We start from the raw sequence: 23,585 nt of genomic DNA, 5'->3' as shown, positions 1-23,585 counted from the left end.
TTTTTAAAAAAAGATTATATTCACTTTTGTTGAGTAGGTGCTTCTTGGTTGTAATCCTAGTTCCTTCATCTTCCAGAGTATTATATTATGAACCCTTTAATCCTTTCATGTAGAAGCTGCTAAATAATACTGATGTTGGCTCCATAATATTTAAATTATTTCTTTCTGCTTGCAATATTTCCTCCTTGACTTGGGAGTTCTGGAATTTGGCTATAATATACCTGGGAGTCTTCATTTTGGAATCTCTTTCAGGGAGTAATTGGTAGATTCTTTTATTTTCTATTTTACCCTCTTGGACCTAGAATATCAGGACCTTTTTTCTTGAATTTCTTGAAAGATGATGAAAAATGAAAGATGCTCTTTTTTTATCGTGGCTTTCAAGTAGTCCAATAATTCTTAACTTATTTCTTCTGGATCTACTTTCCAGTTCAATTGTTTTTTAAATGGCATATTATATATTTTATTCTATTTTGTCATCCTTTTGATTTTTTTAATTGGAGGGTGAAGTCTCATATAGTCATTAGCTTCTACTTGCCCACTTCTATTTTTTTCCCCTGAGGCAATTGTGATTAAAATTGGGATTAAGTGACTTGGCCCTGAGTCACACAGCTAGGAAGTGTTAAGTGTCTGAGGTCACATTTGAACTCAGGTCCTCCTGACTTGAGAGCTGATACTCTATTCACTGTACCATCCACCTGCCCCCACACACACACTTCTAATTTTTAAAGAAGTATTTTCTTCATGGAGCTTTTGTGTCTCTTTTTCGATTTGGCCAATTCTTCTTTTTAAAAAAATTTTTAAAGTGTATATCTTTTTTTCATTTCCTGTGCTTCCTTTATCAAGATGTTGGCTCTTTTACCAAGATATTGGTAATTCTCTTGCATCACTCTCATTTATTTCCCCATTTTTTTCTTCTACCTCTGTTATTTAATTTAGGAAAAAAAAAAAAAAAAAAGAATTCTTCCAGGAATTCTTTTTGGGCCTAATAACAATTCTTTTTTTTTTTTTTTTTTTTTTTTTTTGAGGCATCACATGTAGCCATTTTGATACTATTGTCATCTTCTGAGTGGTTTTGGTTTTCCCTGTCACCAAAGTAACTTTCTATGATTGGGCTTTTTGGGGTTTTGGCGGGGGGTTGTTGTTGTGGTTTTTGGGTTTATTTTTTTTTTTGCTCATTTTTCCACTTTTAAAATTTTAATCTGCTTAATATTTTCTCTACCTTTTTCTTAAGTTTAGGCAATCAACAAAACAATCAAGAATTTGCTCATTTTCTAGGTTTATGTAAGTGTTCACACTAAAGACTTAATGATTTTCTCTCACATTTCAAGTATTTGCTAGCACATCCCTGTTCTAATCTCATTTTGATTGGCTTGGGAGCTTTGACTATCTCTAGTTCTTACCTTTGTCCTTTTGTAGGCAATGTGATGATCTTTGCTCCTAAAAGTTCTCCATTTTAATGCTGAATTTTGGGCATCCAATCAGCTTACTCCAGCATAGTTTATTAACTCTTATCTACCTAAGTGTCTTTAACAGTAGAATGGAGATAATAATAGCCCCTATCTCCCAGGTTAAGGATAAAATGAGATAAAGTTTGCAATCATTTAAACTTTAGCACACTAGATAAGTGTTAGATATAATAATTATTATTTTTATTACTCCACAATAGCTCAGAACTCCTGAGCTGAAGTAATCTGCCAACTTCAGTCTTATTAGTAATAGGGATTGCAGGTGTTTGCAACCATGTTTGGCATGACATTTTTCAGTTTATCTTCATTTTAGCTCTAGATTCACAAAGATTCAGGCCACATGCTTTAAGGACACAATAACACCTTTTTTTTTTTTCAAAGTGACTGGTCACAAAAGGAGACAAAAATAGTGTGGTGTTGTTCAGTGAGTGAAAACCTCACCCATTTCATAATTTTACATTTGGTTTTTTTGCAAAGGTCTGGTCTAGCTCCTCTTGTCAGGATAAGCAAAAGTCCTTGCCCCCACGTTGGGCGCCAATTGTAGCGAGCTGTTGTCTCCAGAAGCTGCCGGATCGCTCTCTGGGAAGAGATCTGCTGTGTCTACTCAAATCTCTCAGACAGATTCTTCTTCCTGTAGAGAACCGTTGTCTCCAGGCAGTTGCTGTTAACTCTTGTCCAGAGAAGTGACTTCCCTTCCTGCAGAGAGCCCTGTCAGGCCTGATGTAATGCAGAGACTTCTCCTCTTCCTGGAGTGCTGTCCTCTTTTATCCTCCCAGAGAATGGGTGTGGGATAATGCAAGGACTTCTGGGAAGAACCACTTCAATGAATGAGCTTGCTCCTCTTAGGCTCTGAGCCAGAGAACTATCAAGTCAACCTGAGTTCTCACCTTGAAATTGTCCAGACAACCTGAATTCTCACCTTGTCATTGTCCAGACAACCTGAGTTCTCACCTAGTAATCCTAACAGTTTTTCTACATTTTTAATCTCATTATCTTTATATCTTGGGCTAAAAGTTCAAATGATTGCTTGATTTTAAGGGATATTGTCTCTTGACTCAGGACTCAAAACAGGCAAAGCATATGAAAAGTACATCATCCATTTGTGAATAGATGTCAGTGAATCACTTAGATAATATTTTCAATTAATGGGAAATAGATGGCCTTTTTTTTTTTTTTTTTTTTTTTTTTTTTTGGTATTAGTCACTGATCAACAGATGTTAGCCCTTGACAGTGTTCTGTCTGGCCAATAGAAGAGTATTTTGTATAATATCCTCCCACTTCTTTGGCAAGAAGAAATTGTGGGGAAGAACCAAATAGTCTTGATGACTATTCCCAAACTGGAGGTGGGATAGGAGGGGATGAAGGAAAAATCTTCAGCCCCAAACTTAGTTTATACAGCTGAATTACATTTAAAGTTTGAAGTGGACAATTATGAGAGAAGTACTTGTATCACTTCTTCTGACATCCAAAAAAGCTCTTGCCTTGTGTGAGTCCTCCATAAAAAAAGGATTTTAAGCAAACATACATTTCGTATTCAAACAATGTGACCAGCCCTTCAAAGTTACAATTTCTACAGTAGAGTTTGAATGCTTGGCAGTTCAACTCAAGAAAGAACCTCAGTGTCTGGTATTTTATTTTGCCAGGTGATCTTCCTAATACAATTCAGAGGGAAGCCATTTAGTTTCCTGATAATGGCACTGTTATACTGACCAGGTTTCAGAGAGATACAAACATGAGGCTAAGATCTTCAGTTTGGTGGGCAGTCTAATACCTCTTCTCTCCTATACTTTCCTTTGGAGCACTGTACAAACAAACAAAAAGCAAACAACCCCCCCCCCAAAAAAAAAGACCTTAAAGCCTAGCAAAGCATTATGATGGACCAGGCATATTCCTTATTCTGTGAAATGTGTAATTACTCTTGCAGGACAGCTCATGTAGTTTGAGTCTTGCTAATATCATATGCATGATACTGAGTCTTGGAGCTCCTCTCTTCTTTTTCTTCTGAACCAACAAAGACACTCAATCCAACACAAGCATTCCATAGCAAAAATACATTAAAACCATCATTCTAAGCAAGCAAGGGAAATCAGTTACAACTATGATGCTGGTGGGACTACCTCAGACATAGGACGAGAGTACCAAACCATGATTGGGAGAATATGACAGTAAGAATCGATGCCATGTTGAGACCAAGCAATGGAAGTTCCTGAAAGGAACTAATCATTGATATATGTGTCTCTGAAAAAGAAAGGGAGGGATATAGCACATTTAAGGTTTTGGTTAAGTTCAGGACCTAGAAATACCCCATTCAGTAATACAGAGATAAATTTACTTTAAATTGACTTTTTTTTTGTTTCTAGGCAACGTCCAGCACTTGGAGAATGTCTTGCTGCACTGGCAGCTGCTATGCCAGTAGCATTCTTGGAGCCCTCTCTCAACTGCTACAACTCACTCTCAGTCTTCAACACCAAAACCTCCAGGGAAAGATCCAGTAAGTGTCCCATTATAGAGGCTAGTCAGTCTGCACACTCATTAGCAATAAGCAGGAATGTTATATAGAATTCTAATTATAATGGAGATTGAGGACTAAGGACTGTTTTATCATTTTCTCTTGTTTCCATTTCATTGGAAAATCTAAGAGGCCATATGTTTAATAGAAATAAAAATGGAGATATGTCAGAAGAGTTCAGTTCTAGTATTTTCTCTGCTATTGACTAGTCATGTAACCTTGGTTGGACATATCATTTATCTGCTGTGAAGATGTGTTTTTGCTCATGTATGGAAAAAAAAACTAATTCTAAAATTCTGTTTCTATTACTTCCATCCTTTAGACCTCTGTTTCCATTCCTGCTTTGAACATAAAAATATTTTGAAGCCTCTTTCCTGAGAATCACTAGTAACTTATTAGCACTTCAAATGTCATATGTTCTTCACATGCAAAAAGGACCATTATAGAGAACATATTAAGTGGTTATTCTTTATGTTCACGGAACTTTCTTTTAAAAATATAGCAGGTGGGATTAGATTATACATGAAGAGAATTTAATAAAAGTAAGGCTTATAACCTAGTAGATTCAGCATCTAAGGCAATTTAAAGGAAGCTTCCTAGAAAGATTTTTTTTTGTATTGTTTGTTTTTCAAAGAAATTTTTTTTTAATTTCTGGGGTGATAAAAGTATGAGGCATCTAGGTATAGTGTATGGAAAGTTACTGGCTTTGGAATAAGAAAAACCTATACTCAAATCCTATTTATGACACATACTAGAAAGATGACTTGAGATGAATCATTCAATAACTGGTGCCCCCAGGCAACTGCTCTGTCCTGAGCAAGTTTTCTGATTTGGGAGTTCCCTCTACCAATTATATTACAGATTCAAGCCTCCAAAACAGTATTTACCACCTTGAAGGCAGAGTAATGGAGTTGAAAGCTTCTCAAATAAAGATTTGGAAAACTATGCTAATTTGGTGATGTCTGAAACAAATGTTAATTTCTTTTTACTAGGTTATTAACTTAACCAAAGTTTGGGGTTATTTCTTTCTCTTTATTAAAAGAATCACACAATCAAAACATAAGTATAAATTAAATGTAAATATTCTAAAAAAAAGTTTAGTGTAGCTCAGGGAATCTTGTCTATCTGCTTTTATCAGTGATAGGAAAAAGACATTGTGTATGGATGGACAAGCACCGTGGAAAATTATCCTGGTACCCTGTATCAGCACTACTCTTATGCAAAAGTCCCAAAATGCTAGGCCATGACAACTTTGTATTTTATTCTAATTATTCCAGATAAAAAAGAAGAAGAAAGGATCACTAAGATGTTTTAAATAATACAATAAAGAGTTGAATTCCTTGTGTTAGAATGAAGAGGAGAAAAGTTTGAGTAATTATAGATGAGAAAGTATTAACAATTGCATTCCAACTCTTAAGTTTAGAAGAACTACCTTCCTTTCCTTCTCCTTTAGATAGCACCATGAAAAAATTTCCAAGTATGCTTTTCCCAGACCATCCATGCAGCTAAAGCAAGGCAGCACTAGACAAATACATAAAAGCTCAGTGAAAATCAAGTGATGTGAGGACATAGTCAAGGCACCAACGGTTAATTGAAAGTAAAATGGCTACTTCCAAGTTTATAAGCACCTAAACTACAACATGGGACAGTATGCTTCTTATGCTTCAAATGGCATGAAGAAATTAAGTTGTCTCCTTTCCCATTGTCCTGGAAGGACTCCTTATAGACAAAAATTTGTTGAGTGGCTCAATTTGTGCTAGTGTTCACAGTAATACTTGGGAAAGGGAAGCACTCCATACATTTCCCCATTTCCCATTCATATTGTCTTCCCACCTCTTCAACACAGGAAATATCATTTTTTTCTTCTGTTGTATTGATCCAATAAGAACGTTCCTAAAGAGGGGAAAGATTTTTGGTTGTGGCTTATCATAAATATGGAAATGTAGAGAAGCTCTAAGGCCCTGTCATCAAGCTCCCTCATTTGATGGATGAGAAAACCAAAAGCCATGGGAGTTAAATAATTTACTCATGCTGACAAAGATAGCAAGTGTCAGAAGCCGGCTTTGAACCTGGGTCCTCTGATTTCAGAACCAGTATTCTTTCTGTACTATGGCATGTTATCATTGGATTTGAGGTCAGGAGATGAGGGACAAGTGAGAGGGAGAAGAAGGTTGTACAAGTTCTGCTCTACTAGTAGCATACTTTGTGGTGCTAGACAAATTACTATTTCTGAGTGGATCTAAATTTACTAGCATTCAAATAATCAGATGTATATTGGACACTTATGTATAAAATACAGGCCCATTTCCTGACCTTACTAGAAAATTGTTTACTATGTATATCTTAATGTATATACATGCATATCCCATTTGTGATACAACCAGCAAAGTCTCTATTTCATATATCTTTCACATATGTTACAAAAGTGATTGCCTTGAAGAAAATCTCCTCATAGTAATAGATACTCAAGAGGAATCAAAATCCAATATTCTAACTCTAAATGAAAAAACAGTATGCACTCAAAACTCCCTGCTGATGATTTTTTGGTTTGGCCTATTTCTAGTTAGACAAGTCAATTGACTTCATCATATGGATTTATTTTGTGGCATTTGAAGTGATAGATATCTTTAAAATTACAAATATGGGTTGTTGTTGTGTTTTTTTTTTCCACTCAAAGATCAAGCATAAGTTTTTAATGACTCCAGTGCATCTACCTTAAGCAAATCTTGTACCTAATTTACTTATGAAAGTATTTTGATGAGGAAATTCCTCATCAATTGAGTCCCAGTTGAGGAAATCATAGGATATGATAGGCATATAATAGTCTTAAGCATTTATTAAACACTTATTATGTGCTATGCATTGTGCTGAATGCTTGGGAAGCAAAGGCAGAAGACAGTCTCTGCCACTAGGTGCCCCCAATATAATAAATAATGACACACAAAGATCTACAAACAAGATCTACATGGGACATATTCTAGAAAATCATTAGAGGAGAGATGCTGGCATTAATAGGGATTTCTTATAAGTGAGATTTTAGCTCGAACCTGAAGTAAATCAGGGAAGTTAAGAGATAAAGATATGGGAGAAAAACATTCCAGAGATAGGAGACGACCACTAAAAATGCATAGATGAGGGAGCATGCTGTATGAGAAGCAGCAAGAAAGCTAGAATCACTGGAATGCAAAATATTTGGAAGCAAAGAGTTTGAGTAATGAGTTAATGAAGACCTGGCCCAAGGTAGTAGCAATGTCAGAGGAGAGAAAGGGGAATTAAAAAAAGAGATGTTACAAAAGTAAAATTGACAAGACATGGCAATAAAATGAATATAGGGCATAGAGGTTGCAGGGGATTGGTGGAGGATGAAAGAATGAAAAGTCTAGGATGACATGTTATAAGCCTGAGTGCCTGGTATCACTGGTATCCTTGTTGAGGATGGTGATGTAATGCCAGAGAAACTGAGGCAAGATGAGTTTAGAGAGTATTTAATAATTTATTTAAGAGGGAGAGATTTACTGGGACCAAATGGATCCATGGTTTGGTCCTGGGCTGAATGAGACTACGGTCTCCATGAATCCAGTAAACAATATGAGTTCTCAATGACATATATACATGTGGCCCAGATACAGGGGTAGACGGATGCAGGGGTGGAGTCAGGGTGCTGAGAGCTGAAACACGGGTACTAACAATCCGGTTCTGTCAGGGTAGGGGGAGGCACCTGGGATGGGGATGACCTAATGGAGGGAGGTACTGGATGAAGATATAAAGCCTTTACCCTATCAAACATTCTAATGATTAAGAGGGAATGATTATAGCCTGAGGCAGAGTAACTAAGGTAGGATAATTAGGGAAACTGGGTCAGGACATTAAAAGAGAACTGTGGCACAACAGTGGTATCTTTAGCAAGAATAAGGAGCTTAAGAAGAAAAGTTTGTTTAATGACTTCATTTTGGAACTTGTTTAAATTTCAGATATCTGGGAGATCTCCATTTTGAGATGTCTGTAAATAGCTAGAGATGCAAGTCTAAAGGTCAGGAAAGACATTAAAACTGGACAAGTAGATCTGAGAGTCATCTCTATGAAGATGATAATTGAATCCAACTGAGCTGATGAGATCAGTAAGCCAAAGAATGTATAGAAAGAAAATATGAGATCTTTTGATAGAGAACTGGAGGACATTCACCTTTAGTAGAGGGTATAAGGTGGGGTAAGGAGAGGGTGTGACCTCAGTGAAGAGCCTGAAAAGTAGGAGAACAACAAAAGAAAAGGATTCAGGAAATCTACAGACTAGAGAGTATCCAGGGGGAAAACGCAATAGATAGGATCAAAAAAAAAAGTCAAGGAGGAAAATTAAGAAAAAGCCTTTTGGGCTATAAAAGAGAGCATAACCAAGATGGCAAAGAAAAGGTAGGGATTCATTTGAGCTTTCCCAAATTCCCCTCCAAACAACTTCAAATAATACTTCAAAACAAACTCTAGAATTACTGAACCTATAAGAATATGAGGGCAGGTGTGGGAGAGGGAGTAAAAACAATGTCCCAACTCAAAACAACTTAGAAAGACAAGGAGAAAATACTGCAAGTAGCCAGAAAAAAAAAATTCAAATATTGTAGAGTCAGGATAATACAAGATTTAGCCACTTCTACATGAAAGGGTCAGAGGACTTGGACTATAATATTCTGGAAGACAAATCAGTTAAGATTACAACCAAGAATCACCTATTTAGCAAAACTAAGTATAATCTTTTCTTTGGGGGTGGGGAAGGATAAATGAGAGAAGAAAGGAATAGATATTCAGTGAATCTGTAATGCCAGAGAAACTGAGCAAGATAGAGAATAGAGTATTAAATACAGAATTTATTAAATGGAAAGATTTACTGGGACCAATGGATCCATGGTTGGTCCCAGGGCTAAACGTCAGAGAATCCAGCCCTGAATATTAGATAGAGCATTCAGCCTGAGGCATAGCCAAGGCCTCTATTGAGTTGGAGAATAGTCCCTCATTCATCTGGAAATTGGCCCCTGGTTTGGAGCCAAAAGAAACCCCAATATATCTAGGGCTTTATGCACAGATATTTCCAAAGATTATCCTAACAGGATTTTGCCCACTAAGAAAGCTGTATTCTTATTGTAAAAAATCCCCTTTGGCTGCAAACTTCGGATTTATGAATTCTTTTGCAGATTTGAGACCAGAGGGGATCTCTTACCCTCAATTCTCACACCTCAACAGAGGAAGAAGTAATAGCAGAAGGTATCTGAGTGATGTGAAATGATAGTAGTTCTTAGCAAATGGTCTCAGTTTTTTTCAGTGCAATATGAGATAGGTTTGGAAGAAAGAGGTATGAAAATTTTGTGGAGGCATGAAAAGGCTTGGAAAAACTACTGTGGTAAATAGGATAAAGATCCAGTTGGGGATGTGTGAAATAATTGTTTTGCCACAGAAAAGGCCAAATTAAAATTATTTAACATAAATTTGTAGAGAACCCAATCAGCAAAGTTTCATAATTTTCATCAGCTTCATTCAACAGTGAATAACAAATAGGGCCAAAGGCAGCAGGTGGTGGGAATAATCAAGCCTAAATTAGCAATAGAAGAGGGAACAAAGGACTTGAGAAAAGAGAAAGGTGTCAAATTTAACTAGTTCACCAAAGAGTCAAAATGAAGAAAGGAAAAGAATGACAGTCTGGAAAAGAATTAAGAGGATGAGGAATTGGAGTTTATAGTGAAGAGCAAAAACAGGGTTTGAAATTGCAGGCCCAAGAGAATACATTTTTCTCAAGACATAAACCTCTGTTTCCTTGCATATCTTGCCAAGAGTGACTTGGAGAAATGTATGTGCCTACAAAATGGACATAATCACTTACAACTGACAAAATTTAGAAGCTCATATCTTCTCACAAGATGTCTTTTGATGTTTCCCTTATTGGATTACTTGACTTATTAAGAAAGGATAATAGGATTCTCTGTTTGAAAGGGATTTCAAAATCTATCTGGTTCTTAACCTTATGTTCCATCAATGGTCTATCATAGTCTAATGTGGATCTAACCTTAATGATTTCTAGGAAAAGAGATTCCACTGCCTCCCTCTGTTACTTGTCTTAATATCTGACAATTATTCTTGGTCCTGTATCTAAATGAAATATAATCTGCTTTCCCTTTCCCCTTTGTTCAGTGCCCAGGGGGAAAAAGGGAATCTTTATTTCTTAAATAATATTTCTTTAGATAGTGGATTATTAAAGGAAAATTTTGTTAGCCAAAGCCAGAAGTAATAGCAGAATATAAAAATTCTTAAAGTTCGGTAGTATTAGAAATAATATAATTTGTAGTGCAAAGTAAAACTCACAGACAAAAAGGCTATCAATAACACTCATAAAGAAATAGATTCACACACACACATGCACACACATACACATGGAAACTGAAGAGCATAAAAATTAAATCATTTATGATCAGGGCAGAAATATCTCAGTGGTTTTGAGACCAGATCCCTAATAAACTAAAAATGTTGATTTGAGTTCCTCCCTTCATTTTCCTTCTATTTTTCTTGAAATACTAAGGAGTGATGAAATAAAAAAAATGGGGGGAAAAAACAGGAATCCAGGTTAATTTGAAAGATGACTGTAGTGTTGTTACTCACAAAAAAAATTCCTTCCTCATCCTCAGATATTTTTAGCTCCATAAACTATATAATTAATCTATTTGATATTAAAGTGAAATACAAAAGTATATGTCTAGTGGATCATAAACTAGATTTCTGTAATGTTTTACTTTTAATTTTCATTTGGATTTAAAACTATAATGTTAATAAAGAGAATGGTAGGGCAGAACCTAAATGAAGTGTCCTAGAGATAGAAAGCCTTAGTGATTCTATCATTTGCCTTGTGCTCCCACTTCCATTTTTACATTTATAAAATCAAACCCCAAGAAGTTAAGATTTACCCAAAGTCACAGGGCTAGTAATTGGCAGAACTAGGACTTGTACCAGGTCTTCTGACTCCAGATAAAATGTTTTTTCCTACTATACTATTCTTTGGAGACATTGATGTTTAATAAGAAAAAGAGTAATAAGGTAGTGGGAAAGATATTTCCAACCAATCATCTTTCCTAAATCCTGTTGTTTTATTCCTTCTGTACGTTCTTGATCAGTTCTAGGGATGCCTGATACAGTAGAAGAGATGTGCCCAGACATTCCCCAACTGGAAGGACTGATGAAGGAAATCAACACTCTGGCTGAGTCAGGAGCCAGATACACAGAGATGCCCCATGTCATTGAAGTGATCTTACCCATGCTTTGCAATTACCTGTCTTATTGGTGGGAACGAGGACCTGAGAATCTACCGCCCAGTTCAGGACCCTGCTGTACTCTAATTACTTCTGAACACCTCAGCATCATTCTTGGAAATATTCTGAAAATCATTAACAACAACCTAGGCATTGATGAGGCCTCCTGGATGAAGCGCATTGCAGGTACCTAGGGCACTATATGTATTAGATAACCTGGGATTTGGGATGTGTGGGCTGTTTCTCTCTTCTCTACTAACTCTATGAATGGTGTAGAGAAAACATCTTTCCACCCCTAGACCTTCCTTTGCTTATATATTAAATAGTAAATAGAGAAATACTGTTCTCTAAGAGCCACGATAGGTTCACCAAGAATGGCATGCCAAACATGAAAGATTAGTGGAATACTATAAGCATAGTCTTTTTAGATTTTTAAAACTGTTTGAAAGTATTTCATTTTATTTTTTTGGTCATAATGGATAAACGTTAGTTTGATATATTTAGGGAAAGATGGCACAAATCTGGTAAAGATATTCAGCAGTTTCTTGACAGGATTAATTATAGCCTCAATTAATTGGATTAATCTGGTATTTATAAATGCAATTTCCTGCACATAGGTAAAGAATCTTAGAATGGTACAGAACTCATTTAAAAGTAATTAATAACAAAAAAAGAATTTTAGTTGACTCCCAAATTTAACATCAGTGTGAACTTAGTTGCTTAAAATAAAACAAAAACAAAAACTAATGCAGTCTTGGACTGTAGTAATATAAATATAAAATCTAAAACAAGGGAAGAATTGTATTTTGCTCTTTTCTGGCCAAAACACATATGGAATATTTGTGTTCATTTCTAGGACCATATTTTAAAAGGAACAATGAGGGGCAGCTAGGTGGTTCAGTGGATTCACCAGTCCTGAAGTCAGGAAGACCTGAGTTCAAATCTAGCCTCAGACACTTATCACTTCCTAACTGTGTGACCTTGGGCAAGTCACTTAACCTCAATTGCCTCAGCAAAAAAAAAAGGGGGGGGGGGGCAATGAGACAATTTACCTCTTCCAGGGGAAGACAATTCCAGTGTACAGTTGGTAAAAGGTCTACATAACATATTATAAGACAATTTTAAAATCTAGAGATATATAAGCTGAAGAGAAAAAGACTTAGGGGGAGACATAATATTTGTCTGCAAATTTTTGAAGACCTTTCATGTGGAAGCAATTAAATATATTCTGAGTTATCTCAGAAGGAAACTAAGACCTGTGGGTAGAAATTAAAGATTTTAACAGAATACAAAAAGGAAACTTCTTAATTATTACATATCCAAAAATTGGCTTACTATCCTTTGAGATACTAAGTTTTCTCTCATTGGAAGACTGGATGGTCATTAACAAGTGACTTTTTGAATTGAATTGAATTGAAGACCTTTGTAAGCTGAAGTGTCATATTGCTGTTAATCTATTCATTTACAGCTTCTACAGCTCCCACATATGAACCCTTTTGCCATGATTCCCAAGTAATAGTCATGTTTTACCCTAACTTCAGAATTCTGTGCTAAAGACATGCAAGTTAACCTGGATTAACCCTATCTAATGCTTCTGATCACTCAGGTTTTCCCATGTTAACACTTGCTTATTATTTCTCACTTAGCATGTGATTCTTGGGTGTGTATCTGTGTGTATATATGGGATTATTTAAGCTCCATGGTTGTATTGGCTGTGCCTTCTGTTTTTTGTTTTTTGGGTCTTTTTAATGCCTTTTCAGAGCATTTAGAATAATTTCAAATATAGTAGGTTTTAATAATAATAAATAGCAGATTGTTAAATGGTTTATATAGAAATGTCTTCAAAAACACAGGAAATGTGAAGCATGTATACATCATTCATAGTAAGAAATCACTCAAAGTAGATTGTACTTATTATAGAGGCAGATTCTGAAAAATTATCAAAACTAAAGATTGTTACTACTGTTATGAGACCAATACTGTTATTTAGTGGAACTATGCAATGGTAGTTCTACTTAACTCAGGCCCCTTCAAATAACCAAAGCGATAGGAGCCTTAAAGCCCCTTGAGAAGCCTGACCCATTTCTGACGGTCACTTGCCAAGTTGGGGATAAGATGAGGAGAAGAAAAAACAGCAACCCATCCCTTTCTGACCCAGAAACCAGGTGAGATGAAATTTTTAAAAATATTTAAGGGCTTAAGCTATGTGTAAAACATTGTATTAGGCACTATAGAGCTATAAATTAATGAAATTAATACTTCCTACCCAAACTTAAGTGATATTTACTATCTAAATAAAACTTGTCATTTTTCCTTCTAAAAACATATCCTAATTCCCTGTGAGTATACAGAGATCAAATAACATGGCATGAAGGGCACAGATATGAATATTACTGAAAGTATAAATAGTTTTAGTCATTTAGGATCAAGTAAGATAATAAGGACCATTATAGTTATAAAATAAAATCATTCACATTAGGCATAATTGTTCTTGACATAAGCCCAAAAATCAATCTTTTTATTATTATGATAAGAAGCTTTTGAAATCTGGGTCAGTCACATCCTTGGGAAGAGGTTCACTCTTTGATAAATTTAATTATCCAATTCTTTTAACCTTCCTTTGTCTAGAATGACTTCTTGATGAATGACAGAAATGGGGGGGGGGGAGAGATTTATACTAGTGAGATAGTGTATGCTTCTTTTTAAATGATCTGAATCTAAGTATACTCTAAAATCAAGACTCAAAAGTGAAAAATCAGTTATTGAAGCCTTGTTTTTCCTCCCTTTGCTTTAATCTCAATATTTTATGAATTTGAACTACAGAACCTAACAACCTAAAAAAGATGAGGTTAGTATTGGTTATTGATACTATACCATAAGCACTCACAATGTGATCATTTTCTGTCACACTATCTTAACTTCCCTCTCCACTGCAGCCATTATTTCCACTCTAGTTTATCTCGCATCTTCCACATATCTCCTGAGCAACCTCTTCATTTTGCAATCATCTCTCAAGTATCCAGAGATATGTGTTTTTTAAGGATAATTTTTGTAGCAAAAAAAAAGAAAAATAGAAAGTGAGGGATATAAAAGTTTAATATGTGGTTCCCTGTCCTTAAGGAGCTTATAGATCATCAAAATCATATGATAATTTTAGATAAAATCATTAATCAACAGTTCCCAACAACATATAAATAGTCATTTATGTAATTCATATAGTCACTATAGTAATTTAGAAAAGAGAACCTTGAGGCCTAAAAAGCCAGAGATGTAAAAAAGAATATTTCTCATATCCTGGCACACTGTTTACTAGCATATGATGTAGGGCTACAAAAGGTTTTTTAAAAAGATTATTTTTTGCTTATTTCATTCAATATAAATACAGTTATCCTAACTGAGGTGAGTCTTATGTTTCCAAATGCAGTTTATGCCCAGCCTATCATCAGCAAAGCCAGATCTGACTTGCTTAAAAGTCACTTCATCCCAACCCTGGAGAAACTGAAAAAGAAGGCAGTGAAGATTGTATTGGAAGAGGAACAGCTTAAAGCAGACAGCAAAGGTGATACACAAGAAGCAGAACTCCTCATTTTGGATGAGTTTGCTGTCCTCTGCAGGGATCTCTATGCATTCTACCCTATGTTAATTCGTTATGTTGATAATAACAGGTGAGAGAACAAAAAATTCTTCATATGTTTTGGGCAAGGGGCTATTGTATGGTTGTGTTGAATGTCAGGCATGTCACTGACAAAGTCAAGAGCCAAATTTTTAGCAAGATGAAGGGGCAATAAATGACCTTAACCATTTGCAGTCCATGTATGACCACTTCTCAGAAGTCTTTAGAGTAATTGATTTCACCAGTGCCACCCATGTTCTTCTGATAGTGTTAATGATAGAAAATGTCCTATCTCTTGAAAAGTTTAAGAAGGCATTCATATATTGGGTGGCATAGTGATTTAAAATTTCCTGTAATTCTAGATTTCAGTCATAAGTAGTATCTACATTGAGCTCTTCTTCTCTATGCAAATAGCCTTCAAATAAATATATGCACATTTTTAAACTTAAGGATTAGAAATGCTAAACTTACTGTATATCTATACCTATACTAAAGTCCTACAGTAGTTCTTCATTATGGCATAGTGGTGGCCTGGGATTTTCAAATATAATGCAAATGGAACAGAGGCTTTAGAAGGTTTATCATACTGGAAATATTTCAAGTACATTCTACTTCAAATTATGTCCACTATCTGAGGATAATTAGGATCAGAAATTGAATTATTTCACCATGGTAACCCATGAAACTGATAAAAATACTCTTCTGTTTCTTCAATAACTGTAATAGTATGGCAATAAACAGGGAATGGGATACTAAGAATTATAATTTTGAGACAGTCTATAAATAGTAATTTAGCTGTTGAAAAATTACATTAATTTACTATAAATGTGTGAGATACATGTCCACTGACAAAGGAGTTTAAAATACTATTGGAAAAAACAATCATAACTATCTTGACATCCTCATTATAAATTTAGCACCTATTTGACAAGCATTTATAAAACACTTAATATGTACGATACATTTACTATATCCTAGGGATATAATAACAAAAATGAAATAGTTCCTCCCTTAAATAACTTAAATGATACTGCAAGGAAGAAGGAAAACATACAGCATAGTCACAAATAAGCAAATTTGGGAGGGCCCCAGAGGAGTAAGAACACTGATAAAGGAGAAGCTCAGAAAAATCTCCATATAGAAGGTAGTACCTAAGCTGACTTTTGGAGGAAGAATATCAGATTCTATAAAGATAAGATAATTTGTTTACAAAATAATATTCAGCAGTTCTTAGATTATTTATTTAAATGAGGTACGAAACAGGAAGATTTTTGCTCTCTAAAGATGCTTGCCACTAACACAAAGTATATACCACTATCCAGAATTTACATGAAAACAGAATTCTCTACAGATACTGAGTTCTTCCAGATGTTCCTATTATGTTGATTTCATCAAAATCTATGATACTACAGAATCTACTAAATGAATTTCACAACTATATGAAAAGGACATATTATCCTTTTATGCAATTGGATGGATAGGCCATTGAGCTTATTGGCACTTGTCCTAGACCAACATTTTAAATGGTTAGTGAGCTGAGCCCTAAATTAAAGAGGAGAAAGAAGCAAATTAGATAATATTTGGAAGATGTTGCAATGTTTGTGATAATTCCCAAATTCTCCTCTGAAACAAAAACTTACCTTTTGATATTACTATTTTTCTGCTGTGCTGTGCTAATCCAGATCTATACCAGTCTCCAAAGAATAAAATTGCAGTTCACTCACAGAGTAATGGAAAGATGTATATTCAATATAAATAGCTTATAGGATATTACCAAAGATTTGAACCCAAGAAGTATTTTTTTTAAATATTAGCAAAGATATACCTCTAGAAAAAGAAACAAAAGTTGTTTGGAAAGGTAATGAGAATAGTTGGTTAGCCCATGATTAATTGATTGATTCTCCTGTAATATTCTCAATTAGCCTGATAACAGGTTGGGTGATTGTAATTTTACTGTGATCTGCTGATTCTTCTGTGCCTGTACCAGAAATGGTTAATAGTGCAGGCTAACAATTGGTCAGACCTATACTTATATTCTCAACTAACTAGACTATCTATCAGCATGTTAAACATAAGAGGTGTTCTCTGTACACTAGAGTACACTCTGTACACTCTGTACACTCTGTACACTCTGTACATACAACTTAAATCTGTTTAGAAGAGGAGCTACCTCTGGGTTTAGTTCTCTATTTACTCCAAGTGAATTGAGATTCTCCTAAATTAAAAACAGAGCTGGCAATTAATACTTCACTTAAAGCATCACATTTTAATCTATTATATGGATCATATTTTGATGAACTGAATGTCTATCACTTCTTCCCTCCAGAAACTCCTATATAAATAATAAGTGATTTTGATGAATTGTCTTCTGGTACCAATATTCGTATCATTTTTCTGTTTGTTATTAGTCTATAATCAGTCAAGTTGCCCAGTTTCTCATCTACTAACTTGTGTATTTTTCAAGAACTTTGCTGAAAATCTTGACAATCATCTACTTCTTTCAGAGCTTTTCTGCTGTAGTTATGGCTAGTTTATAAGCCTCTTTCAGCTTGGAGATATATAATTTTTGTCTACAGCTTTATCTTCTAAGCTTCCAAGGCATGTCAATAAATAGAAATAGGAATTTCCAAACATCAGCAGCTATAGTTGAAAGCCTATGACATCATTCCTAGTCATATATGCATGAACTAGAAATATCATGTGTTAAATTCAGATCTCAGTGTTCTCATCCTTGTAGATGAAAACTTAAAGAGTTCTAGACTTTTAGATACATTCCAAAGCCAATATTTCCCTAGTTTGAGCATAAAGTTTCTCCTGTGGTCAGAATGAATTTTCAAGAAGGAAACCATTTTCAGAGAAATACTTCTTTCACAATGCTTTAGTAACTGTGGAATCTTTTTGATTCCTGCTTGTGCATTCTTGTGCCTGCCTACTTATGGCCTATGTTTTTAATATCTTTTTCCATAGATGAAGTCAGTGAATACAGGTTCTAAAACCTTTCTGGTATTTATATTCTCCAAATATGCAAGGTGAGTTTGGAGCACTCCAACACTAGATTGTTTTAACACTAAGTCTTCTAGGAGATGGAGCTTAGGTTATTTAGATACACTTATTTGCTTCTTGTATTACTTCTCAGAATCCTTTTTAAACGATTTTCTCTCAGTGTTAGTCATCCAAGGATAAATGATACAAAGAGAATTAATTATTTCAGTGAAATGAGATTCATATATACTTTTGGCACTTTCCCTGGTGGAAGTTCTGGACTCTCAAATGCACCTCCATTTGACTATAAGACAGATCATTTATGTTTTGCATTCTTCTTAATGTCTATTGAATTCACAGTTGGTTAATGCTGCTATCTACCACTTGCAGGCATTTTCCAAATTGTTATTTGTCAAAGGGATGGGTCAGCAGATTATGAGTACACACTTAAAATTTAGCTCCAAAAAAGATACTCTTTAAACTTCTCAGTGATAATCCACTTCAAAATCAAGAACCCTAGTTAATGGACAAGATAGCAAGCAATCTTACTGTCAGTCTTCTGACAGATGTCATAGATTTCTAATGACCATCACTCTTTTTATACAAGACACCTAGATTCATCTCCCTAGTTGTTCCAAGAGACACAAGGGAGATTGAAGCAGGTACTGGGGAGTATCCAGAGCTTGATTGATTGAATCTGCCATGACCATTCACTGAATCCCATGCCATCAACAGTCATCTTGATGGTTATCTTGCCACTGGATTTCAGTGGCTCTGGAAGAGAGAATGAGGCCAACAACTATGTGTCAAAAGGCATCACCTGAACCATTTTTACCATTTTTATATATCTCAAAGTCCTGTGGATATCTTCCTCCCACAAACTACATTTTTCGACATTGTCAGTCTAGACAAACCTAATTGGCATTTCTTATAAACCCAATTGTTTAAAGTAGTCTTCTTAAATAATTGTGAATAAAATTCACAATGAATTTATGATTTAAAGAGGAACTCCTTAAATTAAAAAAAATACAAATACCTAATTAAATGATCATAACTAAACACAAAGAAATAGAATATTTTTTTCCAAAGGAATACTTTGAAATTTTGACAATTTCAATTACGATAATTGTATTGCAAGTTTAGCAAAGATTTTGTCAGCCTTGGGGAGATAAAACAAACAAGATAAGGTATAGTTGCTCCTAGAATAGCTCTGTAATTGAATCTGTCATTATTAATGATCAAGACCCGGAACACAGTAAGTTCTACTTGTGGAACATTTGATAGTAGCTAAAAATGGCAATGTCAGAGAGTCTTTGATATGATCATAATTAATTCATTTATCACTATTTAATTCATCCAGTTTTTCCCTACACATTTTAGGAAACACTTGTAATATCACTATAAAACTGTTGATTTTAGTTTCCAGTGCACCTGAATTGTGTAGAGGTATCTATGCAAGACTTACTAAGTAGCTTTGATGGAAATCAATAACATTTGATCTTGGTAAGAATCTAGCTTTCTTGAGTTGAGCATTAAAGGTGAATTTTACTTAATGAGTATGTGACTAATTGGTATACTATTTCAAAGTACAACATTTCAAAAATGAAGCAAAGTTAGACCCAACTAACTGAGGAATATAGCACTATGATAGCCCTGACTTTAAACACATAAAGCTAATTTTTCTTGTTTTAGTTATTCAGTAATGTCCGAAAGAACCCGACCCCTTATTTCTATTTAAATGTAGAAGGCTGAAAATCTTCTTACATTTTAAATGTGAGCATTATATATTAAATTCTTTCTTTGTCATTTTAATCTTCTCTTTGTATATGATTTCCCTTAGCAATCAAGTATGATTCTCTCATTCCCACATTTCGTTCTTCCTTTCTCTTCCTTCCTTCCTTCCTTCTTCCTTTTTTCCTTCCTTCCTTCCTTCTTTTCTTTTTTTCTTTCTTTTGTGAGGCAATGGTGTTAAATTACTTGCAGAAAGTCACATAGCTAGCAAGTGTCAAGTATTTGAGGTCAGATTTGAACATAGGACCTCTTGATTTCAGGGCCAGTGCCTCTATCCATTGTGTTATCTAGCTTTTCCACATTCCCATATTTCTAATTCCCTGCTAGACATGTCCATCATCATCCTTTAACCAACAATTTTATTTCTTCAAATCAGTTCCTACAAATCTAAATGTCTTTCTTTCTTTTAGCAGTACAATTAAGTTACCAAGGCTTAAAACTTTTAAAGAGTCTTTGCTTTCTCACTTTCTCTCATTCTGATTTTTTTCTTTGGTTATAATCTGGGATGTTAAGAACAAATACATGAAATAGTTTTCCCTAGAAAACCTTGTATAACTAATCCAAGAGCTTCACCAACTAATCATTCAACAGTACACAAGCAAGTTTTACTTAACAAAGAAACAAGCATAGTCAGAGGGAAAATTAAGTAGAAAGAATGATTATTTCTTTCCCATATTAAGATTACAGTACTGAATAAGTGACATTCTAAGTAAAATTTCACATATCTCACTTAATTATAAAGTGCCTTTTGGATTTCTTTACTTTGGGTGACATTTTTAGTTTTCCTTCATTCCATCTCATGTTTATAGGATCTTGATAAATTCATACCTAATAAAGGTGAAAAAAAAAGAAACTCTTTATGAAATTGTGCAAAGAACATTTCCCTTTTAGGATCCAATGTGAATTTAATACTATCTGTGGTCTATATCTTCATCTTATACTTCTTTGTGTATTTTATTACTAAATTTAGAGAGATTCAAGTTAGGGGGGAAAGAGATAGCTTAATAATAATAATATTTATATTAACTCAGATTTATGTAGCAATATAAGATATGTGATGGACTTATCTCAGACAGCACTGTGAGGTAAGCAGTTATTACATGACATTGCTTCCAGCTTTTGTAGAAAAGTCTTGCATATATAAATATATATATATATACATATATATAGTGAAGATGATGAGATGTTTTGGTTTAAGGCATGGTCCTTAAGAAATCTAGCCAGTAAGCTCCATAATATTTTGGGAGAGTTTAGAGATCCAAAAGAAGGGGGGAAAAAAGCTTTTAAGAGCATCTGTAGGTAAGAATATGATACCCTATATGGACAAATTACTACCTGACTCTTCCTCCCTTCCTCCCTCCCTCCCTCTCTCCCTCCTTTCTTTCCTCTCTTCCCTCCTTCCCTTTCTCCTTTCCTTTCCTCCTCTCCTTCCCTTCTTCACTTCCTTTTTTCCTTCTTTCTTCCTTTTCCTCTCTCCTTCCCTCCATCCTTCTCTCCTTCCCTTCTCTCCCTCTGTTATATAGGTTATCATACCCTTACCTCCAGATAATTCACACTAACAGATTTATACTTAAATAAATTACCAGTATGGATTATCAGTATGGAAATAATAGAAACCTTGAGAGAACAAATTCTCTTAGAATTTATGATAGAAAAGAGGAAAATTTGGCCTACTATGGCATACATTTTGGGAAGGCAGATTTCAATGAGTTCAAAGGAATAATATAGGTAGAATCCCTTGGAGTAAAATGTTTCAGAGGAAATCAGCTCTGGTAGGACTACAGATATTTAAAAAATGAAATTATAAAAACACAAAACGAAAATTTCGGTGAAAAAAGATTTGTCTGAAGAGACTAATGGGTATACAAAAAAAACTTATCAATGTACTTAGATTTTTTAAAAATAAATGCAGAAGCTAGAAACAAAACCAAGATGAATATAACAACATAGTATGGTCCTATAAAAATGTTGGAAGCAATGACAAAACTCAAAATTGCTGAGGTTGGTGAGGGAAATAAAGGACAAAAAAAAGCCTGGATTTTTTAAACTAGATTGTGTTAGGATTACAAAGTGATAACTCAGGTTGTCTGGGCAATTCTCTAGCTCAGAATTCACACCTTTGGTTCAGGCCTTTGAAAGGAGTTTGCACCTTTGGACTTTTGGGGAGGAGTTTACATGTTTAAAGGAGTTTGCACCTTTAAGAGGAGCAAGTTTATTGGTTGAAGTATTTTCCCACAAGCCCCTGAATTCTCACATGCCCATTCTCTGTGAAGATAAAAGAGGCAACATTGAGCCTGGAGAACAGTCTAGCTGGGAGACAGAGTTGAGACGGCAGTCTGGAAGGATAACTTAAGATGACCCGACCTTTACAATTTGGCGCCCACAATGTGGGGCAAGGACTTTTGCTTATTCTTATCAAAAGAATAAGGAGTCTCAAAGAAGGAATAGATAGGAACTGTGCTTGGGATGTCTGGGACAATGATAACTGACAATGAAGAGATGGAAGAGCCGTTCAAATTTTATTTTGTTTTCTCTACAAAAGAAACTCATTTTGACATTGAAAATAATTGACAAAGCACAAGTGACCAACAAGGAGTCAATATACCTAGGATAAGACAGAAGACAATGAGAAGATATCTAATTTCCAAATGAATAAAAGTGAAATGAACTACATCCTTAGGTATTAAAAAGAACAGGCAAATGTGGCTGCTGAACTATCAGCATTGATATATGAAAGGAGAAGTGCCACAAAATTGGAAAGAAGCAAAAGTTGCCCCAATTTTTAAATAAAAGAAAATAATGTAGCCTGCATGCTATAGGCCAATACGTTTGCTTTGATTCTAGAATAGATTATTAAAAAGATGGGTGAAATAGATCTAAAAAGAGAAGCATTGATTACAAAGAACCAGCAGGGTTTCATTAAGAGCAGATCTTGCTAGATTAACTTCATTTCCTAGCAGTTTTTTGTTGTGGTTCTGTTATTGGATAGGATTTTTAAACTAATAGATAAGGGGAGTAATGTGAGTATGGTTTAACTAGATTTAATCAAAGCTTTTGATAAATATTTCATACTATTCTTATGAAAATATCACAATATATAGATTAGATGATAATAAAGCCAAAGGATTCAGGATTGGTTAGATGGCTGGACTCAGAGTAGTTAAGAGTTCCTCATTGATGTGACAGGAGGTTTCCAGTAGAATACCCCAGAAACCCATGTTAGTACTTTGCCATTTAATATTTTTATCTGTTACTTGAATAAAGCCATAGATAATGTCCTCATCAAATTTGCCTATAATGTCTAGCTAATATATTGTACTAGATGACAGAGTCAAAATCCAAAAGAATATTGATAAGTAAAAATTGGACTAAATGCAAGAAAATAATATAGAAGGAATTGATATAAAGTCTTGAATTTAGGGTAAAAGTTTAAACTTCAACAGTTAGAGCAAACTATCAAACTGAAATGGAAATTCAGGCCATTAATTTGCATATTGATTTTATTTAAAATGTGATATTTTGTGTTTTATTATATTTTTTATTTATTTTGTTAAATATTTCCTAATTACATTGTAATCTAGTTAAACACACTCAAAGGTTTTGATGACTGCATTTTTCTGACACTTCTGGAATAGGGCATGAGGCTAAATTCAGGAAGACAAAATTCAAAAGGGATAACATATAATCTTATATTAGGATACTAAAATCAATTTCACAAGTATAAGATGGGGAAAGCATGAATAGGCAGCAGTTGTTCTGAAGAAGATCAGAGAGTTTTCATGAACTACAAAATAAGTTTGTGCCAGCAGTCTAATGTAGTAACCAAAAAAAATAATAAGGTCTTGGTTTGCATTGAGATAAATAGTTTCCATTTTACTCTTCCTTGTCATACCCCATTTGAAGTATTATCTTTGGTTCTGGTTCTATGCTTTAATAAGGATATT

The 23,585-nt window shown here is 34.6% G+C and overlaps 1 protein-coding gene across 1 annotated transcript in view; it reads left to right on the top strand.

The window, feature by feature from the left end:
* The window catches only part of RYR3 (ryanodine receptor 3), a 753,032-nt gene that overhangs the window by 629,811 nt on the left and 99,636 nt on the right, over window positions 1-23,585 (top strand). Inside the window, 3 exon segments of the mRNA XM_074289179.1 lie at window positions 3,827-3,957; window positions 11,121-11,441; window positions 14,680-14,920. Of these exon segments, the coding sequence (XP_074145280.1) occupies window positions 3,827-3,957; window positions 11,121-11,441; window positions 14,680-14,920 (693 nt within the window).

The sequence above is a fragment of the Sminthopsis crassicaudata genome, chromosome 2, assembly GCF_048593235.1.
Source record: "Sminthopsis crassicaudata isolate SCR6 chromosome 2, ASM4859323v1, whole genome shotgun sequence".
NCBI classification, from domain to species: domain Eukaryota; kingdom Metazoa; phylum Chordata; class Mammalia; order Dasyuromorphia; family Dasyuridae; genus Sminthopsis; species Sminthopsis crassicaudata.
This window is presented reverse-complemented; position numbering and strand designations above follow the sequence as displayed.